We start from the raw sequence: 26408 nt of genomic DNA on the forward strand, positions 1-26408 counted from the left end.
AGTAACAGTGGTTGCCTTCTTGCCCCGGTATCCTTTCCCATTCCCAAACATAGAGTCTGTAGAAAAAAAAAAACGAAAACAAAAACAAAAAAACAGATGATATGCACAGCCACATAGACCCAGGACAATATGGAATCAATGCAGTCATGTCAGGTTTCTCTAGGACAGAATCAGGGGCCACATTAGTCAGAAGCCACTGCTGAAGACTGCCATGAACACTATTTTAAGAAATTACTGGAAATGTTTATTGGCTTGGAAAGAATCACATAGTTGACAGCATGTTAGAATAGGAATTTGACTGGGACACTGAAATAACCTATTTTAGAACAAGGTGAGTGGTTAAGTTGAGCACCCTGGAGGTTTTGCGCCAGTCCTAAAGTCACTACACTCGCAAGTTGTGCCAAAAATCACAGCTCTGGCTTTCCCAGGGACGGCACTGAGGCTTCCTTGGTCATGGCAGACCCTCAACCAACACTTGAGCTCCCGTGCAGCACTAAAGGCTTCTGCATCAGTGTGGTTTTTCATGTCTTTTCATCCCGTTGTCCAAGCACATAGATGTCTGGATACAGACTTTTTACTTGTTCGGAAGGAGCCTCTAGGCTTGGAACCTGGATAACAGTCGGAGGAGCAACCACAGTCCCTTCTGTGTCTGAGCATCGCGTCAGGTTGCAGTACTCCCACCTGACGCTGGGGTCCGTGGTAAAACACCAAGGGCCTGTATCTGCATCTGGATTCCTGCAGTAGTTCATTGTCAGGCCACTGGAAATTCCAAAGCAATACAGGTTACAGGAGGCGGAAGAATATTCAGGGGCACCCAGCACCCTCTACATTTTGTTCTAACAAAGTCTTAACAAGTGACTTTGAAAGATTCCCATTAAGGGTACCATACAATTACTACAACAAAAAAGGTCCTCAATTTCTTTTCTTTTTTTAATTTTTTAAAATTTTTTTGAGACAGAGTTTTGCTCTGGTTGTACAGGCTGGAGTGCAATGGCACGATCTCGGCTCACTGCAACCTCTGCCTCCTGGATTCAAGTGATTCTCCTGCCTCAGCCTCCCAAGTAGCTGGGATTACAGGCATGCGCCACCATGCCTGGCTAATTTTATATTTTCAGTAGAGACGGGGTTTCTCCATGTTGGTCAGCCTGGTCTCGAACTACCAACCTCAGGTGATCGCTTGCCTCGGCCTCCCAAAATGCTGGGATTACAGGTGTGAGCCACTGCTCCCGGCTGGGTCCTCAATTTCTAACCCACTGCATACCCTTAAAAGATAGATTCTAATTTTTATTTTTAAATATCAAAAGTAGTATATGCTTGTATTAGTCCGCTCTCACATTGCTATGAGGAAATACCTGAGACAGACTGGGTAACTTACAAAGAAAAGTGTTTTAATTGACTCACAGTTCCACATTGCTGGGGTGGCCTCTGGAAATTTACAATCATGGCAGAAGGCAAGGGAAAAAGCAGGCACCTTCTTCACAGGCGGCAGGACACAGTAAGTGGAAGCAGGGGAAATGCCAGACACTTACAAAACCATCAGACCTCAGGAGACTCTCTCACTGTCATGAGAATAGCCTGGGAGAAACTGCCCCCATGATCCAATTACCTCCACCTGGTCCTGCCCTTGACACATGAGGATTACCAGGATTATAGAGATTACAAGTCAAGATGCGATTTTGGGTGGGGACATAGCCAAACCCTATCAATGCTCCATATAAAAACTGAGATCATATATAAATGTGCTTAAGAAAGGACCAGAATACCTTCCTTCTACTTTCTGCCAAACACATACCTCTGGAGGAACCGGTATAGATTTTGAAGTGTGTCTTATAGATTTTTTATGCACATGCAAATACATCTATGTCTCTCTAGCTCTCTGTATCTCTCTCTATAGGATTGTATATTAATATGTGAGTTGGAACTAACATATATTTCTCCAAGGAGGAAATCCCATCCAAGATGATATCATTCCCAGGCCAGCCCCCACTCTCTGTACTCGTTGTGTAGCTAAAAGGCTCTGCATTTACAATGAAAAACAACCATGAAAATAGCATTACTGTCAATACCATTTCAGGTGGGTCAAGTGGGTTTGCGTCTACAAGACATAAAAGCTGACCTGGAAGACTAGCTCCCAGGCAGGATGCTGTTTCTCTAGGATGGGTTCCTGGGCAGGACCTCCTCTCTTGCTCTCAGTCCATCCTCTGCTGGCTGCAGCCACTCCGGGACTGAGGGAATGGGGGATGAGATGAAAGAACAGTGGGACCCAAGGCATAAAGGGAGATGGCTGGCTAGACTATGGGATCTGAAGAGGTCAATCGACTATGGAGGAGTCAGAAAAAAAATTGAATAAGAGGCACAGCAGGTGAGGACCCCAGGGTTGGGGGCATCTTGGAGAATGTGCTCCCCTTCGTTCCTCCCAGGAATGTTGCTTCAACCTCTCAGTATCCTCACATTCATGGCCTGTGGCTGTCTGAGAAAACTTGAAATGTATTATGTACCATGGGAATGCAACAGTATCTCTGTAGAGACTCTACACATGTGACCCAGTCTCAAGCCCAGACTCCCAGCTACAGGAGGCTGGTTCTCCAAGCAACTGGATGTGTTAGCAAGTGTGGTATTCGAAGGAGATTTTTTTATCTATTGTCAGCTGAGGTACACTTTCATGTATAGTCAAATGCACAGATCTTAGATGTAGTTTGATGAATTTTGATGAACATGTACACTTGTGTAACTCGCAAGTTACGATCATGATACAGAACATTTACATCACCCCAGAAACAACTTCTGTTTTACTGCGAAATCAATCTCTGCTAATTTCTTCCCATGGCCAGAGGCAAATGATACTGGTTTCCTTCAAGAGAAATTATTTTTGCCTTTCTGGAACCTTATATCAATGGACTCATATATAATGTTCATTTGTGTTATCTGACATCTTTCCTTAATGTAATATTTTTGAGCTTCATCCATGCTATTTGAGAGTATCATTAATGTACTTCCTTTTATTGCTGAATAGTATGCCATTGCATGAATAGATTGCAAATTATTTATTCATTTTCTTATTGATTGACATTGTAGTTGCCTACAGTTTGGGGTATAAAAAATAAAGCTGCTATGAATATTCTTGTAGATCTCTTTGTGGAATTATGTTTTCATTTCTTTTGGGTAAATATTCAGGAATAGAATTGCAGATTTGTAGAGTAGATGTGTCTTTATTGAACTTTTGGAGAAATCATCAGACTGATTTCCAAAGTGGTTTTATCATTTTGCACTTCCACCAACATACGAGAGAGTTGCATATCCTTGCTCTACATCAGTGACATCAGTTACTGTGGTGTCTTCTTAATAATATCCATGTCCACTGGGTGTTTGGTGACATCTCATGATGGTTATAATTCTTTATTTTTCATGGCTGAGATATTGGACATTTTTTCAAGTGCTTATTGGCTTTGTGTGTATCCATCCCTGAGAAATGCCTATTCAATCTGTTGCCTTTCTTGATTAAGTTGTTTGTCCCCTGTTTAGCAAGTGGGAGAAATGTTTCTATACTCTGGACACAAGCCATTTGTCAGATGGATAGAAAGAGAGGATTTTTCTTCTCATGTATTATTTGCCTATTTATTTTCTTAAAAATGACTTTTGGTGGGCATGAGTTTTCATTTTATGAAAGCCCACATCATAATTTGTTTTCTTTTATAGTTAGTGTTAATGACTCCTCTGTCAAAAACAATTGCCTTCTCCAAGGTTGTGAAGATTTTATATTTTCTCTTGGAACTTTCATATTTCAGTTTCAGTTTTAGCTCTGACACTTAGGTGGAAGAGATATCTCAAATTAATTTGAGATGAAAAGTAAAAGTCAAGGTCTGTTTTTGTTTTCTATCATGGATATCCAAATGGTTCAGAATGATTTTTGTAAAAGATTTTTGTCTCCATTTAATTGCTTTGTCATCTATATAGAAAATCAATTGACCATATGTATGTGGGTCTGGTGCTGGACCATCCCTTTTTAGTTTTGCATACTTTTTTGCCAATAACACATATCTTTTTATTTTTTGAGATAGGGTCTCATTCTGTCATCCAGGCTATAATGTAGTGGCATGATCAAGGTTCACTCATGCCTAGACCTCCTGGGTCAAGTGATCCTCTCCCTTCAGTGTCCTGAGTGGCTGGAACTACAGGTGTGAGTCATCACACCCATCTAATGGTTCATTTTGTTGGTGGAGAGAGGGTCTCGCTCTGTTGCTGAGGCTGGTCTTGAACACCTGGGCTCAAGCCATCCTCCTGCCTCAGCCTCCCAAAGTGTTGGGGTTACAAGCATGAGCCAAGGGTCCTGGCCAATACCACGTCTTGATTCTTGTACCTTTATAAGTCTTTATATTAAGGTATGTAAGTCCTCCACATTTTTTCCAAAAAAGGACTGCAGCAATAGTGTTTGGGTGAGAGTTTAATCCAAAGATCAATTTGATGAGAAGTGATATTGAGCCTTTCAATCTATAAGCATGGTGTATCTTTATTTAGATCTTTTAATTCTTTCTTTGACAACATTTTCTAGTGCAAGCTGTATAGTCCTTGTGCATAGTTTGTTAAATTTATCATTAAATATTTTTTGGTTTTGATACTATTGTCAGTGATATTGCTTTAAAACATTTATTTTTCCAAATGATCATAGAAAGTATACAGAATACCAATTAACTTTTATACACAGAGCATGTATACATTTTTTAGGACTGTCTGCATCCATTAATCAAGTTTTCCTTCTGGTTTTTCATTCTTTCTTTTTGTTTTGATTTTTGGGTCTTGGTGCAAAGGCTGGGACCATTGTAGTCAAATGCTGATGAGAAGTATTGAGAGCAAACATCTTTCTTATTCCTAATCTTAAAAAAACATTAATATTTCACCATTAACATGATGTTTGATGGAGGTTTTACATAGATGCCCTTTATGAGGTTAAAGGAGTACCATTCTGTTTCTAGTTTGCTGAGACATTTTATTATGAAAGAGTGTTGAATTTTCTCATATTTCCTTCTGCATCTGTGGATATCATGTGATTTATCACTTTTATTCTGTTATTATGTTGGATTACATTGTTTGCTTTGCAAATGTTAAATCAACCTTGCATTCTCAAAGGGAAGCTCCAGTTTTTTTGTGATATTCATCACATTAATGATAAAAATACATTTTAATATTGCTGGATTTAATATCCCACTATTTTATTAAGTCTTTTTGTGTTTATTCACTATAGACAGTATTCTGCAGTTTTTTTTCAATATCCTGTGTACTTTTTTGTAACTGGGTTTTTTTGTTCTCACAAATTGAGTTAAGAAGTATTCCCTTCATCTCTATTTTCTGTAACATACTGTGAAAAATTGGAATTATTTCTTCCATAAATAACAAAATTTCTAATGAAGCGATCTGGGCCTAGAGATTTCTCTGTGGAAGTGTTTTGATTTTTTAAAATATGTATTATTAAGGAATATAAACATACGTAGTCTTGAATAGGTATCACACTGTTTAGCAATTCAATTTATTCAGTGTCTGACCTGCATATTTGTTTTCTTCCTAAGGAATCAGTCCACATTATCTAAGGTATTGGATTTGTTAACATAAGTTGTTCTCAGTATTTTCTTATTATCTTAAATACCTGTAGCATTCTGTAGTGATAACTCCTCTTCTCTTTTATTCCTGATGGTGGTGGTTGTGCTCCCTCCTTTGTTTGTCATCAGTTTAGCCAGAGGTTTATCAATCGTAAGGATATTTTCAAGGAACCAACTTTCTGTTGCACAGATTTACTCAATTGTTTATGATTTTTACATTGAATTTCATTTTTTTAATCATTTCCTTTCTTTCACTTACCTTGGGTCTTATTTGCTTTTTATATATTGCTAGATCCAATACCTCAATATTTTATTAAGTATTTTTGTGTTTATGTTTACTATAGACAGTATTCTTCTCTAGATTTTTTAATTGCTTTCTTGGATGAACAATTCCCAATGTTTTTATTTTTAGGATCACTCTGCATTCTTAAAAAGTATTGGGGATCCCAAAGAGCTTTAGTTTTTGTAATATATACAAATATGCAAATATATTGTTGCAATCGAAACCGAAACAGAGAATTTTTTGAACCACAATATAGACAATCATACATTTTCCTAGCCATTAGAGAGATGATTCCACTATACATTATGTAGCTGCTGGAAAGTTTCACTGTACCTTTGTCAGAAAATGAAAGTGAAAAGGGCCAATAAAAAATGTTTCTTAATTAAAAATATTTTATCTCCCTAGATTCTCCGAGGGGATCTCATGAGTCCCCAAGTTTCTGCTTTGAGAATTGCTATCTCAAATCATTGATTTTTAAATGTTTCTACTGTCTACTAAGAGCATTTAAAGTTGTAAATGTATAAAGACATTAACTGTTTCCCATAAGTTTGAGTATATTGAATTATTATTATTATTATTCAGGTCAAAACTTTTCCAAGTTCCTTGGAGATTTCTTCTTTGACTCATGGAACGTTTAGAAATGTGTTATTACCAAATATTCAGCAATTTCCCAATGTTTTGGTTATTTATATCTTATTTCTTTCTGTTGTGTTCAGAAAACATACTATGTGTCAATGTAATTCTTGAAAATTTATTGAAACTTTTGTAAGGCCACATATATGGTATACCTTCATGCATGTTCCATGCACATTTGAATGTGTATTTTGTAGTTTGGCACAGTATTAAATAGGTTGATGTTTTACTTTAAATCTTATATATTTTTTCTGATTTTGCATGAATGTGTTCTTTTACATTTTGTTTTTGGAAGATTTATAACAATAGTAAGAGAAAAATGAAGAAATTTCCATCTCTAATTGTGGACTTATCTATTTCTCTCTTTAGTTCTGTCAAGAACTAAGTTTTAAAGTTTTGCTTCATATTTCACAATTGCTGTTATTAGGTGCAACACACTGAGCATTGTTATGTCTTCGTGACTGGACCCTTTTTCTTATGAAGTGTCCTTTTTGTTTTTGTATTATTTCTTGTCCTGAAATCAACTTTGTCTGTTACAAATATTACCACTCCAGTTTATTTATGATTCAGGTTTTCATGGTATATATCATTTTTCATATTTTGCTGTTTATGGGTCTTTACACTGAAAGGGCATTTATTATAAAAAGAACACAATTAGGCTGCAGTTTTTATTCAATTTCCAGTCTCTGCCTTTTATTTGTAGTGTTTAATCATTTTATATTTAATATACTTATAAGGTGGTTCAGTTTATATCTACCACAATGCCATGAATTTTCTGTGTACACCATATCATTTTTATCCTTTATTCCTCCTTTGCTTCCTTCTTTTGGACAAGTGAACTATTCCTCTTATTATCCATTCCTCTCAGTTTAAGTTTTTGTGGTTTTCCTAGGAGTTATGATATCCCACCTTAAACTATCACATTCAACCATGTATTAATATTACATAACTTCATGGGTAATGCAAAAAGCTTATAACAGTATATTTCCATTTATCTTCTACATTATTTATGCCACTTTTTTAAAATAAATTTTACTTTTACATATGTTACAACAACAATATATTCTTATTAATTCACATCGCAAATTGTCCTTTAAATTAAAAAAAAGTACTTTATATTGACATTGACATTTGCCATTTCCAGGGCTGTTCATTGCTTGGTATGGATTAAAGTTTCCATCTGGTATTATTTTTCTTCTACCTAATTGGCTTTCTTTAACATCTTTTATTACAGAAGCCTGCTGTGGAAACATTCTTTTGGTTTTTGGTTGTTTCCTCTGGAGGTGGCAGAATACCTATTTACATCACATTTATTTTCAAGGTTTTTTTTTTTTTTTTCTGGACATGTCGTCCTAGGTTGATCTGGTTTTTTTTCTTTTTAATCACTTTAAAGACGTTATTTCATTGTTTCTGAGAAGAAGGCATAAGTCATTTGCATCACTGTTCCTCTATGTAAATGATCTTTTTTCCCCTCTAGTTTATAATAAGATTACCCTGGTTATCTTTGATGTTGGACAATTTAACCATGATATACCCAAGTAAATCATAAATTTTTGCTTTTAAGAATTCTATTTCTGATTCATTGAGCTTCTTAACTGTGAGTTTATAATTTTCTTCATATTTGTAAAGTCTTCAGCCGTCATTGCTTTCAGTATTTTTTTCTGTCCCAATATCTCTTTCCTGTTCTTCTGTGACTGTTTGTATGACTTTCATTGCATTATTTTCTAGTTCACTTTTTCTTCCGCAATGTATAAACTCAGAGTAAGACCACCTAGTGAATTTTTTATTAAGGACATACTTTTTTGTAGTTCTTTACTTTCCATTTGATTGTTTTATATGTTGCCTTTTTCTTGGTATTCTGCACTTGTTTCTCTTATGTTCATGTTTTCTTTAAACCTTTGAACACAATTATCATATATACACAGTTTGAATTTCTTTGCCAATTCCATTGTCTTTATTATTTGTTGGTCTATTTGTATTGACTGATTTTTCTCCCAGTTATGGTTGCTTTTTTTGCCTATTAAATTTTAAAATTTATGTCACTCATTGCGAATGTAACATTACGGAGTACCATGATCCAGTTATTTACCTCCAGTGATGGTTGAGTTTTCTTCTGTCAGGCAGTTAATTTACTTGGAGATCATTTGGATCCTTTTAGACTTGGTTTTTAAGTTTTGCTAAGGTATTTCTGGAGTAGCCTTTATTCTAAGAAGGCATAAATCCTGCTCCTAAAGTATGACTTTTCTGGGGTCTCTACTGAATGCCCGAGATGTTCAATGAGGTGTCTCTCCTTGGGCTGATCAGAACCCCAGTATCCCCCAGTGCTATGTGAGTTCTGGCATCTCCATTGAGCTCACTGTTACCCTGAATTTGTCCTTTCCCCAGTAGTATTCTCTCTCCTACTTTGTTTGTAGAATCCCTCCCTGTGCATATGCAGTTTATATTAGACTCGAGGAGACTTCCATGCATATTCCTAGAGCTCCTTTTCTCCACAAATTCTTTCTCATTGTTACCTAGCCTAGAAAATCCACATTTTCTTAGCTATCCCAAACTCCAGTCTCTTTCCTCAGTTCAGCAAGACTGCTGTGGTTGGCTTTGGCTCCAAGTCCTTGCCCTTCAGTCCAGGGTGGGACTCCAGGAAGAAAGCCAGAGTAGTTATGGAGTTGGGCTCATTCATTTCCTTTTCTAAATTATCTCAGTCCTGTACTGTCTCTTGTCCAACATGTGGAAAGTTTTTTTGTATATCTTTTGTAGTCATTTATGGCAGAAAGCCAGTTTTTGTCAGACCAGGTTTTTTGTCCATGTACCGGCCTGTTTTAATCTGTACATCTGTTTACTTCCTGACTGACTCTCATCTACATTCTTGCTTTTGCTCTTCCTGTCCTGGCAACCCATATCCCTTCAGAAAACTGGAGCTTAGAACCCAGTGTGTTCACACAGGTGTATATATATAACTATATAACTATATATATATACACACACAGTTATATTATGTGTATGTGTGTGTGTGTGTCCTGCAGATTGTATAGCTACATAGCCTGCAGCTGTGCAGACTATAGGGTGATTGGTCATCAGTCAGGGACAGACATGAAAACCTTGCACATTTCCCTAGACCATATATGAATACTGGCCTGTATGAACACATATATGAATACCAACCTATATGAGCACATATATATGAATACCAGTCTGTATGAACATATATGTATGAACATATATATGAATAATAACTTATATGAACATATATATGTATATATATACATACTAGTCTGAATAAACACACCTGGTTATATATATATTCATATACATGTGAATTATTTACTTGTGACCCATGACAAAAATGGCAAACAACCTTCATTTCAGAGAAGGGAGGTTAGAATGATAGAATTGCATAGGTGAAAGAGTGCATTGATCTTTTATGAGCATTGTAGAATGGCACTCTAAGTATTTGATCATTTGATCTCTTGAGCTTTATATTAAAAAGACCTCATCAGCTCCATGTAGCCTTCTGCTTCCATCAGACAATTAGAAAAGGTAGCAAGCCTAAAATACCTATTCTCTCAGACTCTTTGATCAAAAGCAAAGTTGTTTGGACATTTTGACACACCTTCTGGGTCTAAGTGAAATTTGGTCCTAACAAGTTAGCTTGAAGCAAGGCTCTTCTAGGAGGAACTTAAGTTGGCTGTTGCTCCTCTTATAACTAACATCAAAGACATACTCGTTTGGGTAGTTTTCTGGGGTCCTCTGATGCTGGTGTGGTGTCATGGATGACCAAGATTGACATGTCCTTCCTGTGACAGTGGTGGAGAATGTGCCTCGATAACTCTGTCCATTACCATGGTAGCACTGCTGGACCACAGGGTTTGCTCAGTTGGTGCTGAAAATAGTCAAAATCAAGCTGAGTAATTACTAGTATGCAGAAACATGTGAAGCAATTTATGACACAAACAGGACAGTAGTTTCAGAATTATGACTGTTCTCTTCAGAATACTTGCAAGCAGAAGGACATGCTGAAGCAAAAACAATAGATTAATAGCATTCTAATATTTTAATAAGTTCTTAGAAATGTTATATTCAAAACCTGGTGGGGAAAGGACCTATCAGTGTTCTTACAATTGGAACTAAGACTCATGTGCAAGCTCTTTTGTGTGGCTCTCTACTGATTGTTCATGAGAACAACAAGGCAGGAAACCAGACGGTGATGGATTAGGCCGTGCAGGCCGTTGGGTGATTGGCTGTCAGTGGGGGACAGACAGGAAAACCTTGCACATTTCCCTAGACCATTGCTCCTGAAAAGCCAAAGCCTTAAGCTTCTGGTGGATGGGGCAGGTCATGGTCCTGCATCTAGTACTCGCAGGCAAAGACACATTGCTTCTTAGAGAAGGTTGGAGACTAAAATCTTATTCCCTTATAGGAGAGACAGGGAATCCTCTTGTTCCAGCACCCTGCATTGCAACAAAGCAGAAGTCTACTACCTTTCCTCTCAACACACACCAAAGATGCACGTTCCACAAGAAGAAGGCGCAAGAACACCAAGAAATTCCTGCCTTCCAAGCATAGGTGTGCAGAGCCTACCTAAGACTAAGATAAGCCAGAGAAATAGTGCATTCTGTGGTTATGTAGTGTTAAATAGCCCCAGGATTAGATGGAATAAATGTCATCATATTAGGTTTCTCCAGGATGACAAACTCAGCGGCCACATACCTCAGCAACCGCAATGCAATGATTGCAATGAACACTGCCCATTTTACGAAAGGCCTGGAAACACTCACTGGTGTGAAAATTGGCACAAATTTGGCCAGACGTTAGAACTGGAATTTTGTCTAGGACACCGAGATAACTCATTTCTTAACAAGATGAGTGGTAAGTCAAGCACCCTGGAGGGTTGCACCCTTCCTAAAGACACCACTGACTAGCATTGCACCAAAAATTACACCTCTTGCTAGAGCAGAGAGGGTGCTGAGGCTTCCTTATGCATGGCATAACCTCAACCAACCATCAAGTTTCTCAGTAGCATGGAAGGCTTCTGCATCTGTCAGATTTTTAAATCTTTTCATCCCAATGTTCAAATGTGTAGATGTCTGGCCACAGACTTCTTACCTGCTTCAGAATGAGCCTCCATGCTTGGAACTGGAACAACAGTGGGAGTCTCTAGGACACCTGATTCTGTTTCTGAGCATTGTGTCAGGTTGCAGTACTCCCACCTCACACATGGATCAGTTGTGTAACACCAGGGTTGTTTCCCAGAATCTGGATTCCTGCAGTAGTTCCTGGTCAGGCCACTGCAAATTCCAGAACAATACAGGTTACAAGAGATGGTAAAAAATTCAGGGGCACCCAGCACTGTCTAAATTTTGTTACAATAAAGTGTTAAAAAGTGACATTTGAATATTCCCATTTTAGGTAAAATGATATTCCCAAGGCAAAAATGGTCCTCAAGTTCTAAAGAACAGTGTAAATTTCCAAGATAGATTATAATGTATATTTTAAAAAATCAAAAATAGTCTATGCTCCATTTAAAAACTGAGGTCATGCATAAATGTACACAAGAAAAAAATTAGAGCTGGGTGCGATGGCTCACACCTGTAATCCCAGCACTTTGGGAGGCTGAGGCAGGCAGATCACCTGAGGTCGGGAGTTCAAGACCAACCTGACCAACACGGAGAAGCCCTATCTCTAGTAAAAATACAAAATAAGCTGGGAGTGGTGGTGGGTGCCTGTATTTCCAGCTACTTGGGAGGCTAAGGCAGGAGAATCCCTTGAGCCCAGGAGGCAGAGATTGCAGTGGGCCGAGATCGCACCATTGCACTCCAGCCTGGGCAACACAAGCAAAACTCCATCTCAAAAAAAAAAAAAAAAAAAGGAAAAAGAAAATATCAGAATATGTTTCTCCTTCTGCCAACTGCATTCCTCCAGAAAACTGATGTGGATTTTTTAAGTGTGCATCTTAGATTTTATTAATGCACATAAAAATATATAATATATTGATATCTGTCTACTTCTTTATATCCTTCTCTAGGACTCTACAGTAACATGTAAATTGGAATCAAAATATATTTCTTCAGGGAAGAAATGGCATCCAACATGACACCATTCCCAGGCCAGCCCCCTTACTCTATGTATTCGCAGTGTAGCTAAATGGCTATACATTTACAGTAAAAAACAATTGTGAAAACAGTATTAGTGTAAACATCATATCAGGTAGATCAAGTGGGTTTACGTCTATAAGCCTTATCAAAGCTTCCGTGGAAAAATAGCTCCCAGGCAGGATGCCATTTCTCTAGCATGGGTTCCTGGGCAGGACCTCCTCTCCTGCTCTCAGTCCATCCTCTGCTGGAAACAGCCACTCAGGGACTGAGGGGATGAAGGGTGAGTTGAAACGGATGCATGGCATAAAGGGAGATGGCTAGGTAGACTATGAGATATGAAGAGGTCGGACAGCTGCAGAGGAGTCAGAAAACAATGGAGTAAGAGGCAAAGGTGGTGAGTAACCTGCGGTGGGTGTATCTTGGAGCATTTGCTCCCCCTTATGAATCCCAGGAACATTGCTCCAACCTCTCAGTATTCTCGCATTCATGACCTGTGGCTGTCTGTGAAAACGGGAAATGTATTATGTGCCATGGGGATCCAACACTGTCTCTCTAGAGACTACACATGTGACCTAGTCTCAAGCACAGACCTTCCATTCAAGAAGCTTGTTCTCTGAGCATCTGGATGTGCTCAGAGCCGAGCAGTTGACTTATTTTTCTTCCTTGGCTGCCCTCTTTTTGACATATGGAATATTCTTGTCATAGAATATACCTCAGTGTTCACAATTTTGTGATTACTCTAGAATTTGCAATATCTCTTTGAACCCAAATATTTCAAACTTTTATTAATATTATGTACCATCATAGGTAAGGCAAGAAACTTACAATGGTATAATTCTTTATTCCCTATACAATTTATGCTACATTTTCAAATTTTTACTTCAAATATGCTAAAATAATACATATTGCTGTCATTTTGCTTCAAGCAGTCAAATATAATTTAAGGCAATTAAGAAATTTGATCAAGAAAATATTTTTGCATTTACATCTACATTTGCCATTTGCTGGGTTCTTCAATATGTGGGATGCAGAAAGTTCCCACCTTGTACTATTCTTCCTGTACGTAATTCCCTTTGGGCCACATCTTTTGTGACATAAGCCTGCTGATTCCAAATTCTCATAGCTTTCGGATTTCTTGTTCGGGGGGTGCACAAAATGCAATTATACAACATTGATGAACCTCAAGGCAGCGTATAGCTGGATGTAGCATTCTCGGTTGATCTCTTCTTTTCCCTGTTTATCATTTTAATGATATTCCTTTGCCTGAAGTTTGCCATGTTTCTGATGAGAACACATTAGCCATTTGTATCACTGTTCCTCTAGCAAGACACAGCTCTTTTTCCTACAGTTTCTCACAAGATATTTCTTGATATTATATCTTTGTCTTCTGAGAGTCAAACTGTGATGTACCAAAGTGCTTCATACAGTTTTCTTTTTGAAAATTCCCTTTCTGATCCACTGAGCCTATTGAATCTGTAATTATTTAACGTTCTTCATATTAGGAAGGTTTTCAGCCATTCTTGCTTCAGGTACTTGTTACTGTTTCAGTATCACCTTCCTCTCCTTCTGTGCCTTGCTTCTCACAGGTAGGAAACGTTTTTATATTTTCCTTCATGTCTGTGAGGCTTGGTTGATTTCACTTTTCAGGATTTGTGGATGTGAGTGTGTTTGTGTGCGTTTGTAAGCTTGTGCATGTGTGTCTGTGTGTGTGTGTGTGTGTGTGCGTGCGCACGCGCGTAGCTGTTTTCTGTAGTTTCTATAAATTTTCTTTCAGTTAGTTTTTCTTCTGAAACTTCTAACTGGATGAGGAGGCCACCCAGTACTTTTTTGATTTAAGGCATACCTTTCACTAGAGTTCTAATTTGATATTGCTCTTTTATACTGTTACTTTCTCTTGATGTTACATCTGCTAGGTTCCATACTCATATTTTCTGAAATCCTAGAACTCAGTTAACACACTGATAGGTCCAATTTTTATGCCATTCTAATCATTCCTGTCATTTCTGGGCCTATTTGTATTGACTGATTTTTCTCCTGGTCGTGGGTCATAACCAACACTTTCTATGTTTAGGGAGTTTTTAAATTTAGGACTCACACTGTCGATACCGCATAGCTGAGCCACTTGATTTTGCTGTTTACCTCTAAGGAGGGTTGTGTTTTCCTCTAGAAGGCAGTTAATTCACTTGGAAACCTTTTTGGTGCTTAGAGATTTGCCTTTAGGCTCAGCTAGGTTTTGTCTGGAGCTGCCTTTATTCTAGGAATATATTAATTCTACCCTTAAAGTCTGGCTTTTCTGGGATCTCTACTGAATGCCCAAGATGTTCAGTGACTTCTCTCTCCTCTGGCTGGTTAGAACTCTAATATCCGCCAGTGCTATGTGAGCACTGTCATCTTTACTGAGCTCACTGTTTCCTTGTAGATGCTGTTTTCTCATAGTTGTCCCCTTGTAGTTGCTCAGTAGATGTCCTTGGCCCTACTCTCCTGTGGAGCCCTTTTCTGTGCACAAGCAGCTTCATGTTTAGCCAATGACTTGAGGAGACTTCTATGCATATTCCCAGAGCTCCTTTCCTCCACACATCCGCTCTCATTCTTAGCAGGCCTAGAAAAGTCCTAGCTACCTGAGTAATCCCAAACTCCAGTCTCTCTCCTCCATTCAGCAAGATAGCTACAGTCCACATGTGCTCCATCTCCCTGCTCTTCAGTGCAGGAAGGGTCTCCAAGAAGACAGCCAGGGAGGGCACTTATGGAGCTGATCTCATTGTTCCCCCTCTCACAATTCTCTCGGTCCTTTACCGTCTGTTGTCTAACATGCAGAAACCATTTTTCCATGTCTTTGGTAGCCACTTACAGCAGAGAGGCTGGACACAGGGTGGTCAGACCAGGGCTTCTGACCATCTACCCACCAGGCTTAATTTTCAGCATCTGCCTCTTTGTTGACTCTCATCTGCCTTCCTGCCTTTGCTCTTCCCTTGCTGGCAGCCTGTATCTTGTTAGAGCACTGGTGCTCAGGACCAAGTGTGTTTCTACCCATTGGAAAAGACGTAGATACAGAAAGAGAGACATTTGCCTCTCCATAGATATGCAAATATTTTTTTCTCTTGAACCAAGACAGAAAAGGCCAACATAACCTTCACTTCAGGAATTGGAGGTTAGAATGATAGTATTCCAAGGTGGAAAGGCTGCATTGGCCCTCAGTGGGTGGTGTGGAAAGGTACTCTTAAGTGTTTGGTCGTTTGTGGTCCTGACTTTTTCCTTAATGTGATCTCCTCGCCTCCAGATATCCTCCTGCTCCATAAAACTAGGAGGAAGGAGAGCCAGCCTAACATTTCTCTTCTCTCAGACTCTGCTCCAAGGCAATGTTCCTGAGACATTTTGCTATGCCCTTTGCATCTGACACAAGTTGAGTCTTGAGCAGTCAGCTTGAAACATGACTCTTCTAATAGAAACTTCAGTTGGCCCTTCCTTCTCTTATGGTAAAGAACAAAGACGTACGCATTTGGGTACTTTTCTGGGGTCCTACTGTGCTGGTGTGGTGTCATAGATGACCAAGCTTGGCAGGTTCTTCCTGTGACAGTGGTGAAGTATGTGCCTCGATAACTCTGTCCATTACCGTGGTAGCACTGCTGCTCCCAAGGCCTTGGCTCTGTTGGTGCTGAAATTAAAAGAGAAAAAATCAAGCTGAGTATTTCCTAGAACAGAGAAACAGGTGAAGCCATTTATGACACAAACCAGGCAGGAGTTTCTGATATTACGACCCTTCTCTTTTCTCTATTCTTAGGCAGATGGACATGAGAACATAAACAAACAAACACCAAAGCGACAGATTTCTACCATTCTAGAAGTGTAGTACATTCATAGAACTATTTCCTGTAAAAGCTCAGAGAAAAACAGCAGATGAGAATGCTTCTCATAGGAAACTGTGCTCACAGCCAAGCTGGTCTCTAGGGATCTCTACTGAATGTTCACGGGAACAATGGGGCATGAGAGAACAAAGGGCTGTGCATTTGGCGGTGTGGGCTGTAGGTGGTGATTGGCTATCAAGGGTGGAGGTGGGGACAGACATGGAAACATTGCGTATTTCCCTAAAGTGTTGATCACGGGAGCCAAGGCCTTCAGCTTCTGGGCGATCGGGCAGAAAACAGTTCTGCAACTAAGACTGCAGGCAAAAACATTTTGCCTCTTAGGGATGGTTGGAGGCCAAAATCTTATCCCCTTGCAGGAAGGATGGAATCCTCTCATGTCCCGCATTCTGCATCGTAATAAAGCAGAAGTCTACTACTCTTTCTCTCCAGACCCCTCCCCACTATGCACACACAAGTACAAGTTCCATCAGAAGGAGGTGTCAGAACACTAAGAAATCACTCACTTCAAAGCCTAGGACTGCGGAGCCTGCCTGGGACTGAGGAAGCTCATGTACTGCTCCATAGACCCAGGGTGATATGGAATTAATGCTGCCTGTTAGGTTTCTCGAGATTCACAAGCTAGAGAGCCACATTTCCTGGAATCTGCAGTGCTGAAGATTGCAATGAACGCTGTCTACCTTAAGAAATCCCTGGACAAGTGACTCGCTTCGAAAGAGTCACACATCTGACAGCATGTGACAATAGGAATTTTGGCTAGGACACTGACCCAACCCCTTTGACAACAAGGTGAGTGGTGAAGTCCACCAACCTGGAGGGTTCGTGCCCATCCTAAAGACACAGCCCACTCACGTTGCACCAAAAATCACTCGTCTGGCTCCCCCACAGAGTGCCCTGAGGATTCTTCCAACATGACAGACCATCAACCAACATGTGAGCACGTGCGTAGCACGAAGGCTTCTGCAACAGTGGGAGTGTCAAAGGCTTTTCTACCCAGTGTCCAAGCGTGGAGATGTCTGGCCACAGACTTCTTACCTGGTTTGGAAGGATCCTCTAGGCTTGGAACCGGGATAACAGTCAGAGGCACGACTGCAGTCCCTTCTGTGTCTGAGCATCGTGTCAGGTTGCAGTACTCCCATCTGACTTTGGGATCCATCGTGTAACACCAAGGGCCTTCCACAGGATCTGGATTCCTGCAGTAGTTCATGATCAAGTCACTGGAAATTCCAAAAGGATATACGTCACAAGAGGTGGGACAATATGCAGGGGCACCCAGCACCCTCTCCGTTTTGCTGTAACAAGGTCATAACCAGGGCCTTTGAAATATTCCCATTAAAAGTACCATACAATTGCCGCAAGCATGAATGGTTCTCAAATTCTCATCCACTCTGCACATTTCCAATAATTAATGGATTTTAACTGTTTTATTTTTGTTGTTTGCAATGCTTCTTGGAAACACTGAAATAGTACACACATGTGGCCTGGAAGGGATCAGAATATTCTCCTTCCACCTTTGGCCAATACATCTCTCTGGAATAACTGGTATGGATTTTGACGTGTGTATTGTGGAATCATTTATGCACATACAAGAGTATCTCGATCTGTCTAGCTGTCTTTATCTCTCTCTACAGGACTTCATATAGTATTGTGAGAGGTGGAACTAACATAGAGTTCCTCAAAGAAATAATGGTATCCAGGATGATATCAATCCCAGGTCAGCTTTCTAACTCTTTGTGCTCAAAATGTAGCAAAAAGGCTCTATGTTATTATCATGGAAAACCATCATGCAAATAGTGTTACTGTCTGTCGATACCGTATCAGGTGGGTCAGAAAGGTTTGTTTCTGCAAGACTTATTAAAGCTTCCGTGCAAAACTAGCTTCCAGGCAGAATGCAGTATCTCTAGGATGGGTCCCAGTACATGACCTCCTCTCCTGCTCTCAGTCCATCTTCTACTGGCCACAGCCACTCCGGGACTGAGGGAATGGGGGATGAGTTGAAGGAACAGTGGGTCCCAAGGCATAAACGGAGATGGATGAATAGACTATGAGATCTGAAGAGGTTAGGCAGCTATGAAGAAGTTAGTAGTTGGTCATTTGTGGTCATGACCATTTTTTTCATGTCTTTGGTAGCCACTTATGGCAGAGAGACTTGCCATTGGATGGTGGGACCCCAGCTTCTGTGCATCTATCTAACCCCTTCGCTTACTTTTCAGTCTCTGTCTCTCTCCTGAGTCTCATCTGTCTTTTTGCCTTTGTTCCTCTCTTCTTGGAAACCTGGACCTATTCAGACCACTGGTGCTCAGGACCCAGTGTGTTTCTGCTGATTGAAAGAGACATAGATATTTATAGATAGAGATTTACCTCTCCATAGATATGCACGTATGCTTTCTTTGAGATCCAAGATAGAAAAGGCCAACACAACCCTCACTTCAGGAAATCAAGGTTAGAATGATAGAATTTTAAGGCAAAAAGGCTGCATTGGCCCTTAGAGTGTGTTGTGGAAAGGAACTCTAAACTTTTGGTAGCTTGTGATCCTACCTTTTTCTTAATGTGATCTTCTCACCTCCAGATATCCTCCTGCTCTATAAAGCTATAAGGAAGGAGAGTCAGCTTAACATTTCTCTTCTCTCAGACCCTTTGCTCCAAGGCAATATTCCTGAGACATTTTGCTATGCCCTCTGCATCTGAGACAAGTAGAGTCCTGAGCAGTTATCTCAAAGCAGGAGTCTTCTAAAAGAAACTTCAGTTGGCCCTTCCTTCTCTTATGGTAAAGAACAAAGACGTACGCATTTGGGTACTTTTCTGAGGTCCTACTGTGCTGGTGTGGTGTCATAGATGACCAAGCTTGGCAAGTTCTTCCTGTGACGGTGGTGAAGTATGTGCCTCGATAACTCTGTCCATTTCCATGGTAGCACTCCTGCATTGAAGGCCTTGGATCAATCAGTGCTGAAATTAAAACAGAAAAATTCAAGGTGAGTATTTCCTAGGACAGGGAAACAGATGAAGCTATTAATGCCACAAACCAGAAATGAGTCTTCAAGAATTACAATCATTCTCTTTTTTTTATTTGTAAGCAGATGGACATGAGAAAACAAACAAACACAAAAGCAACAGATTCCTACCATTCTGGAAATGTAGTAAGTTCTTCTAAATATTTCACGTAAAAGCTTAGAGAAAAACAACAGTTCAGAGTCCTTTTCATGGGAAACTGCTCTCATGTGCAAGCTCATCTCTAGGGATCTCTACTGAATGTTCATGGAGACAATGGGGCATGAGAGTACAAAGCGTGATGGATTTGGCAGTGCAGGCTTTAGGTGGCGATAGGCTGTTGAGGTCAGAGGTGGGGACAGACATGGAAACTTTGCATGTTTCCTCAGACCCTTGATTACCAGAGCCAAGCCCTTCCGCTTCTGGGTGATCAGGCAGAAAACGGTTCTGTGTCTAGCACTGCAGGCAAAAACACTTCACTTATTAAGGATGGGAGAAGGCTAAAAGCTTATCCCCTTGGAGGAGAGACAAAATCCTCCTGTTCATTCTCTTTTCTTTATTCATAGTCTGATGAACATTCTGCATTGCAGTAAAGCAGAAGTCTACTACTCTTTCACTCCAGACCCCCCACAGGTACAAATTTCATCAGAAGTAAGTGCAAGAACACTGAGAAATCACTCCCTTCAAACTGAGGGCTGCAGAGCGTTCCCAGGACTGAGGAAGGTCTGAAAGATAGAGCCTGGGAGCTCACGTACTGCTCTACAGACCTAGGGTGATATGTAATTAATGCAGCCCTTCTAGGTTTCTCGAGATTCACAGGCTCGAGAGCCCCATTTCTTGGAATCTACAATGCTGAAGATTGCATTGAATGCTGTCTATTAGAGGAAATCCTTGGAGAAGTTACTGGCTTGGAAATAGTCACACAGCTGACAGCATGTTACAATAGGAATTTTGGATTGGACACTGAGATAGCCCGTTTTACAAAAAGGTGAGTGGTGAAGTCAAGCACCCTGGAGGGTTTGTGCCTATCCTAAAGACACAGCCCACTCATGTTGCACCAAAAATTACTCCTCTGGCTCCCCCAGACACGGCACTGAAAATTCCTTTAACATGGCATATCTTCAGCCATAATTCAAGCACTCGTGTAGCATGGAAGGCTTCTGCATTAGCAAGAGTTTCCATGGCTTTTCTACGCAGCGTCCAAGTGTGCTGATGTCTGGCCACAGACTTCTTACCTTGTTTGGAAGTATCCTCTCGTCTTGGAACCGGGATAACAGTCAGAGGTGCAGCCACAGCCCTATTCTGGTCTGAGCATCCTGTCAGGTTGCAGTACTCCCACCTGACTTTGGGATCCGTTGTATAACACCAAGGGCCTGCCGAACAATCTGGATTCCTGCAGTAGTTGGAGATCAAGCCACTGAAAATCACAAAACAATACACGTTAACAAGAGGTGGGACAATATGCAGGAACATCCGGCACCCTCTCCATTTTGCTGTAACAAGGTGATAACCAGTGCCTTTAAAATATTCCCGTTATGGGTACCATATGATTGCCACAAGCATGAATGGCTCTTAAATTCTCATCCACTCGGCACATTTCTAATAGGTAATACATTTTAACTGTTTTTTTTTAAAGACCTGAAGTAGCAAATTCCTTTTAGAAACACTGAAATAATACATACATGTGGCCTAGAAGGGATGAGAATATCCTCCTTCCATCTTTGGCCAATCCATCTCTCTGGAATAAACGGTACGGATTTTGATGTGTGTATTGTGGAATCACTTATACACATACAAGATTATCTCGATCTGTCTAGCTCTCTTTCTCTCTCTCTACAGGACTTCATATAGTATTGTGCAAGGTGGAACTAACATAGGGTTCCTCAACGAAATAATGGCATCCAGGATGATATCAATCCCAGGCCAGCCTTCTAACTCTATGTACTCAAAATGTAGTGAAAAGCCTCTATGTTACCCATGGAAAACCATCGTGCAAATAGTATTACTGCCTATCCATATCGTATCAGGTGAGTAAAAAGGTTTGTTTCTTCAAGACTTATAAAAGCTGCCCTAGAAAACTAGTTCCCAGACATGATGCAGTACCTCTAGGATGCATCCCTGGACAGGACCTCATCTCCTGCTCTCAGTCCATCCTCTACTGGTGGCAGCCACTCTGGGACTGAAGGAATGGGGAATGAGTTGAAAGAACAGTATGACCCAAGGAATAATGGGAGATGGCTGAATAGACTATGAGATCTGAAAAGGTCAGGCAGCTACAGAGTTGTCAGCAAACAATGGCGCTAAGAGGCAAAGCAACTGAGAATCCCGCACTGGGTGTATCTTGAGCATTTGCCTTTTGTTATGACTCCCAGGAACACTGCTCCAACCTCTCAGAATTCTTACATTCATGACCTGTGGCTGTCTGTGAAGATGAGAAATGTATTATGGGCCATGGGGATCCAACACCTCTCTCTAGAAACTCTACACATGTGAGCTAGTCTCAAGCACAGAATGTCCATTCCAGGAAGCTGATTCTCAGAGCATTTGGATGTGCTCAGAGCCAAGCAGTTGAAAGACTTCTTTTTCTTCCTTGGCTTCCCTCTTTTGGATACAAGGAGCCTTCTTGTTATAGAATATATTTCAGCCTTCAAAATTTAGGGATTGCTCTAGAATTTGCAATATCTCTCTGAAACCACATACTTCAACATTTTATTAATATTTTTAACCATCATAGATAAGGCAAGAGACTTACAATGGTATAATTCCTTTTATTCCCTATCTGATTTATGCCATGTTTTCAAATTTTTACTTCAAATATGCTAAAATAATATGTATTGCTGTCATTTTGCTTCAAGTAGTTAATGCTCATTTAAGTCAATCAAGAAATTTGATCAAGAAAATATTTTGCATTTACATCTACATTTGCCATTTGCTGCCTTCTTTATTATGTGGGATGCAGAAAGTTCCCCTCTTGCACTATTCTTCTTCTACCTGATTTCCTTTGGGTTACATCTTTTGTTACATAAGCCTGCTGATTTCAAATTCTTACAGTTTTGGGTTTCCTTGTTTCGGGGGGTGCACAAGATGCATTTATACAACATTGATGATATTCAAGGTATTTTATTGCTTGATGTAGCATTCTCAGTATATCTCTTCTTTTTCCTGTGTATTGTTTGGACCATATTCCTTTGTATGCAGCTTGTCATGTTTCTGATGAGAACGCATTAGTCATTTGTATCACTGTTCCTCTAGCAGACACAGCTCTTTTTCCTCTGGTTTCTCATGAGATTTTTCTTGATACTGTATCTTTGTCTTCTGACAGACAAGCTGTGATGTACCAAAGTGCATCATAGAGTTTTCTTTTTGAAAATTCTCTTGCTGATCCATTGAGCTCCTTGAATCTGTAATCTTTTTATGTACCTCATTTTTGGAAGGTTTTCAGCCATCCTTGCTTCAAGTATTTGTTTCTGTTCCAATCTCTCATTCCTCTATTTCTGTGACTTCTTTCCCACATGTAGGAAATCTTTTATATTTTCCTTCATGTCTGTGAGGCTTGGTTGATTTCATTTTACAGTATCTGTGGATGTGTGTGTGTGTGTGCGTCTGTAACTTGTGCATCTGTGAGTGTGTGTGTGTGTAGCTGTTTCTTCAGCTTCTATGGGTTTGTTTTCAGTTAGTTTTTCTTCTTAACTTTTAACTGGATAGGGAGGCCATTCAGTAATTTTTTATTTAAGTCATACATTTCACTAGATTTTTAATTTGTTTTGACTTTTTTTTTACTGTTACTTCCTCTTGATATTACATTTGTTTGGTTCCATATCCATGTTTTTTTAAATCCTAGAACTCAGCTATCATACTGATATGCCCAATATTTATGCCATTCTTATCATTTCTGTCACCTCGGCCTATTTGTATTGACTGATTTTTCTCCGGGTCATGGATCACACTAAATGATTTTCAATGTGTAGGCAGATTTTAATTTTAGGACTCACACAGCTGATATCGCACAGTTGAGCCACTTGATTTTGTTGTTTACCTCTAAAGAAGGTTGAGTTTTTCTCTAGCAGGCAGTAACTTGACTTGGACACCATTTTGATGCTTGGACACCTGCCTTTCAGCCTTGCTAGGTTTTCTCTATAGCTGCCTTAATTCTAGGAATACACTAATTCTACTCCTAAAGTCTGGCTTTTCTGGGGTCTCTGCTGAATGCCCAAGATGTTCAGTGTGGTCACTCTCCTCTGGCTGGTCAGAACTCCAACCGCCCCCAGTGCTATCTCAGCTCTGTGAGCTTTATTGAGCTCACTGTTGCCTTGTAGTTGCTGTTCCTCAGTAGATGTCCTTTGCCCTAGTCTCTTGTGGAACATTTTTCTGTGCACAAGGAACTTTATGTTTAGCCAATGACTTGAGGAGATTTCTATACGTATTCCTAGAGCTCCTTTGCCCCACAAATCCGTTCTCATTCTTAGCTCGCCTAGAAAATCCTAGGTACCGGAAAATCCCAAACTCCAATCTCTCCTCCATTCAGCAAGATGGATACAGTCTGCATGGGTTCCGTCTCCCTGCTCTTCCGTGCAGGAACGGTCCCAAGAAGAAAGCCAAGGAGGGCATCTGTGGAGTTGATCTCATTGTACTCCTTGTCGCAATTCTCTCAGTCCTCTACCATCTGTTGTTTTACATGTGGAAACCATTTTTCCATGTCCTTTGTAGCCACTTAGAGGAGAGAGACTGGCCATGAGTTGGTCAGACCCAGGCTTCTGTCCATCTACCCACCCCTTTTATTTTTCAGCATCTGTCTCTTTGCTGTCTCTCATCAGCCTTCCTGCCTTTGCCCTTCTCTTTCTGACACCTCATATCTGAGACCATTGCTGCTTGGGATCGAGTTTGTTTCTACCCATTGGAATGGACGTAGAAATAGAAAGCTTCGACTCTCCATAGATATGCACATACTCCTTCCTCGTGAGCCAAGACAGAAAGGGCCAACACAACTTTTACTTCAGGAATCAGAGGTTAGAATGATAGAATTCCAAGGTGGAAAGGCTGCATTGACTCTTACTGTGTGTTGTAGAAAACACTCTAAGTGTTTGGTCATTTGTGGTGTTGACAGTTTTCTTAATGTGATCACCTCGCCTTCAGATAGCCTCCTGATGCATAAAGCTATGAGGAAGGAAAGCCAGATTAACATTTCTTATCTCTGAGACCCTTTGCTTCAAGGCAATATTCCTGAGACATTTTGCTATGACCTCTACATCTGAAACAAGTTGAGTCCTGAGCACTTAGCTAGAAGCATGACTCTTCTAACAGAAACTTTAGTCAGCCCTTCCTTCTCTTATGGTAAAGAACAAAACGTACGCATTTGGGTACTGTTCCGGGGTCCTACTATGCTTGTGTGGTGTCATAGATGACCAAGCTTGGCAGGTTCTTCCTGTGACAGTGGTGAAGTATGTGCCTCGATAACTCTGTCCATGTCCATGGTAGCCCTCCTGAACAGAAGGCCTTGGCTCAGTCGGTGCTAAAATTAAAAGAGGAAAAATTAAGCAGTGTATCTCCTAGAACAGAGAAACAGGTGAAGCCATTTATGACACAAACCAGAAAGAAGTCTTGGAGAATTATGACCATTCTCTTTTTTTTATTTGTACACAGATGAACATGAGAAAACAAACAAACACCAAAAGAACAGATGCCTACCATTCTAGATATGCAGTAAGTTCTTCCCAACATTTCATGTAAAACTTAGAGAAAAACAACAGTTCAGAGTGCTTCTTATGGAAAACTGCGCTCACGTGCAAACTGCTCTCTAGTGATCTCTACTGAATGTTCATGGGGATCACGGGGCATGAGAGAATAAAGGGCTACGCATTTGGCGGTTCAAACTGTAGATGGTGATTGGCTGCTGAGGGTGGAGTTGGGGGCAGACATGGAAACCTTGCATGATTCCCTAGACCGCTGATCACGAGAGCCAAGGCCTTCAGCTTCTGGCCGATGGGGCAGAAACCGGTTGTGCGTCTAGGACTGCAGGCAAAAATAGTTTGCTTCATAAGGATGGGTGGAGGCCAAAATCTTATCCCATTGGAAGAGAGATGGAATTTTCTCATGCCCCACATCCTGCATTGCAATAAAGCAGAAGTCTCCTACTCTTTCTCTCCAGACCCCCCACAAGTACAACTTCCATTAGAAAAAGGTGCAGGAACACTGAGAAATCACTCACTTCAAAGCCTAGGCCTGCAAATCTTGCCCAGGTCTGAGGAAGGCCTGAAAGACAGAGCCTTGGGAGCTCATGTACTGCTCCATAATGCAAGGGTAACATGGAATTAATGCAGCCCTGTTAAGTTTCTCAAGATTCACGGGCTTGAGAGCCACATTTCTGAGAATCTGCGATGATGAAGATTGCACTGACTATTGTCTACTTGAAGAAATCCCTGGAGAAGCTTACTGCATTGGAAAGAGACACATATCTGACAGCATGTTACAATAGGAATTTTGGACTGGACATTGAGATAACTCATTTTACAATGGAGTGGTGAAGTCGAGCACCCTGGAGGGTTTGTGCCTATCCAAAGACACAGCCCACTCATGTTGCACCAAAAATTACTCCTCTGGCTCCCCCAGACACTGCACTGAGGATTCCTCCAAAATGGCAGATCCTCAACCAACACTGGAGCACCTGTGTAGAATGAAGCCTTCTGCATCGGTGGGAGTTTCCATGGCTTTTCTTCTTAGTGTCTAAGCGTGGAGATGTCTGGCCACAGACTTCTTACCTTGTATGAATGAATCCTCTAGGCTTGGAACTGGGATAACAGTCAGAGGCATGAACACAGTCCCTTCATCGTCTGAGCACCGTGTCAGGTTGCAGTACTCCCACCTGACTTTGGGATCCGTCGTGTAACACCAAGGGCCTGCCGAACAATCCGGATTCCTGCAGTAGTTTGAGATCAAGCCACTGAAAATCACAAAATACACGTTACAA

The 26408-nt window shown here is 40.5% G+C and overlaps 1 protein-coding gene across 1 annotated transcript in view; it reads right to left on the bottom strand.

The window, feature by feature from the left end:
- Positions 1-26408, bottom strand: part of LOC112209507 (apolipoprotein(a)-like) — a 65624-nt gene that overhangs the window by 14544 nt on the left and 24672 nt on the right. Inside the window, 11 exon segments of the mRNA XM_063813641.1 lie at position 463; positions 579-759; positions 10226-10370; positions 10373-10384; positions 11608-11789; positions 16089-16248; positions 17492-17673; positions 19243-19402; positions 20680-20861; positions 24794-24953; positions 26200-26381. Of these exon segments, the coding sequence (XP_063669711.1) occupies position 463; positions 579-759; positions 10226-10370; positions 10373-10384; positions 11608-11789; positions 16089-16248; positions 17492-17673; positions 19243-19402; positions 20680-20861; positions 24794-24953; positions 26200-26381 (1547 nt within the window).

This window comes from Pan troglodytes, chromosome 5 (genome assembly GCF_028858775.2).
Source record: "Pan troglodytes isolate AG18354 chromosome 5, NHGRI_mPanTro3-v2.0_pri, whole genome shotgun sequence".
NCBI lineage: Eukaryota > Metazoa > Chordata > Mammalia > Primates > Hominidae > Pan > Pan troglodytes.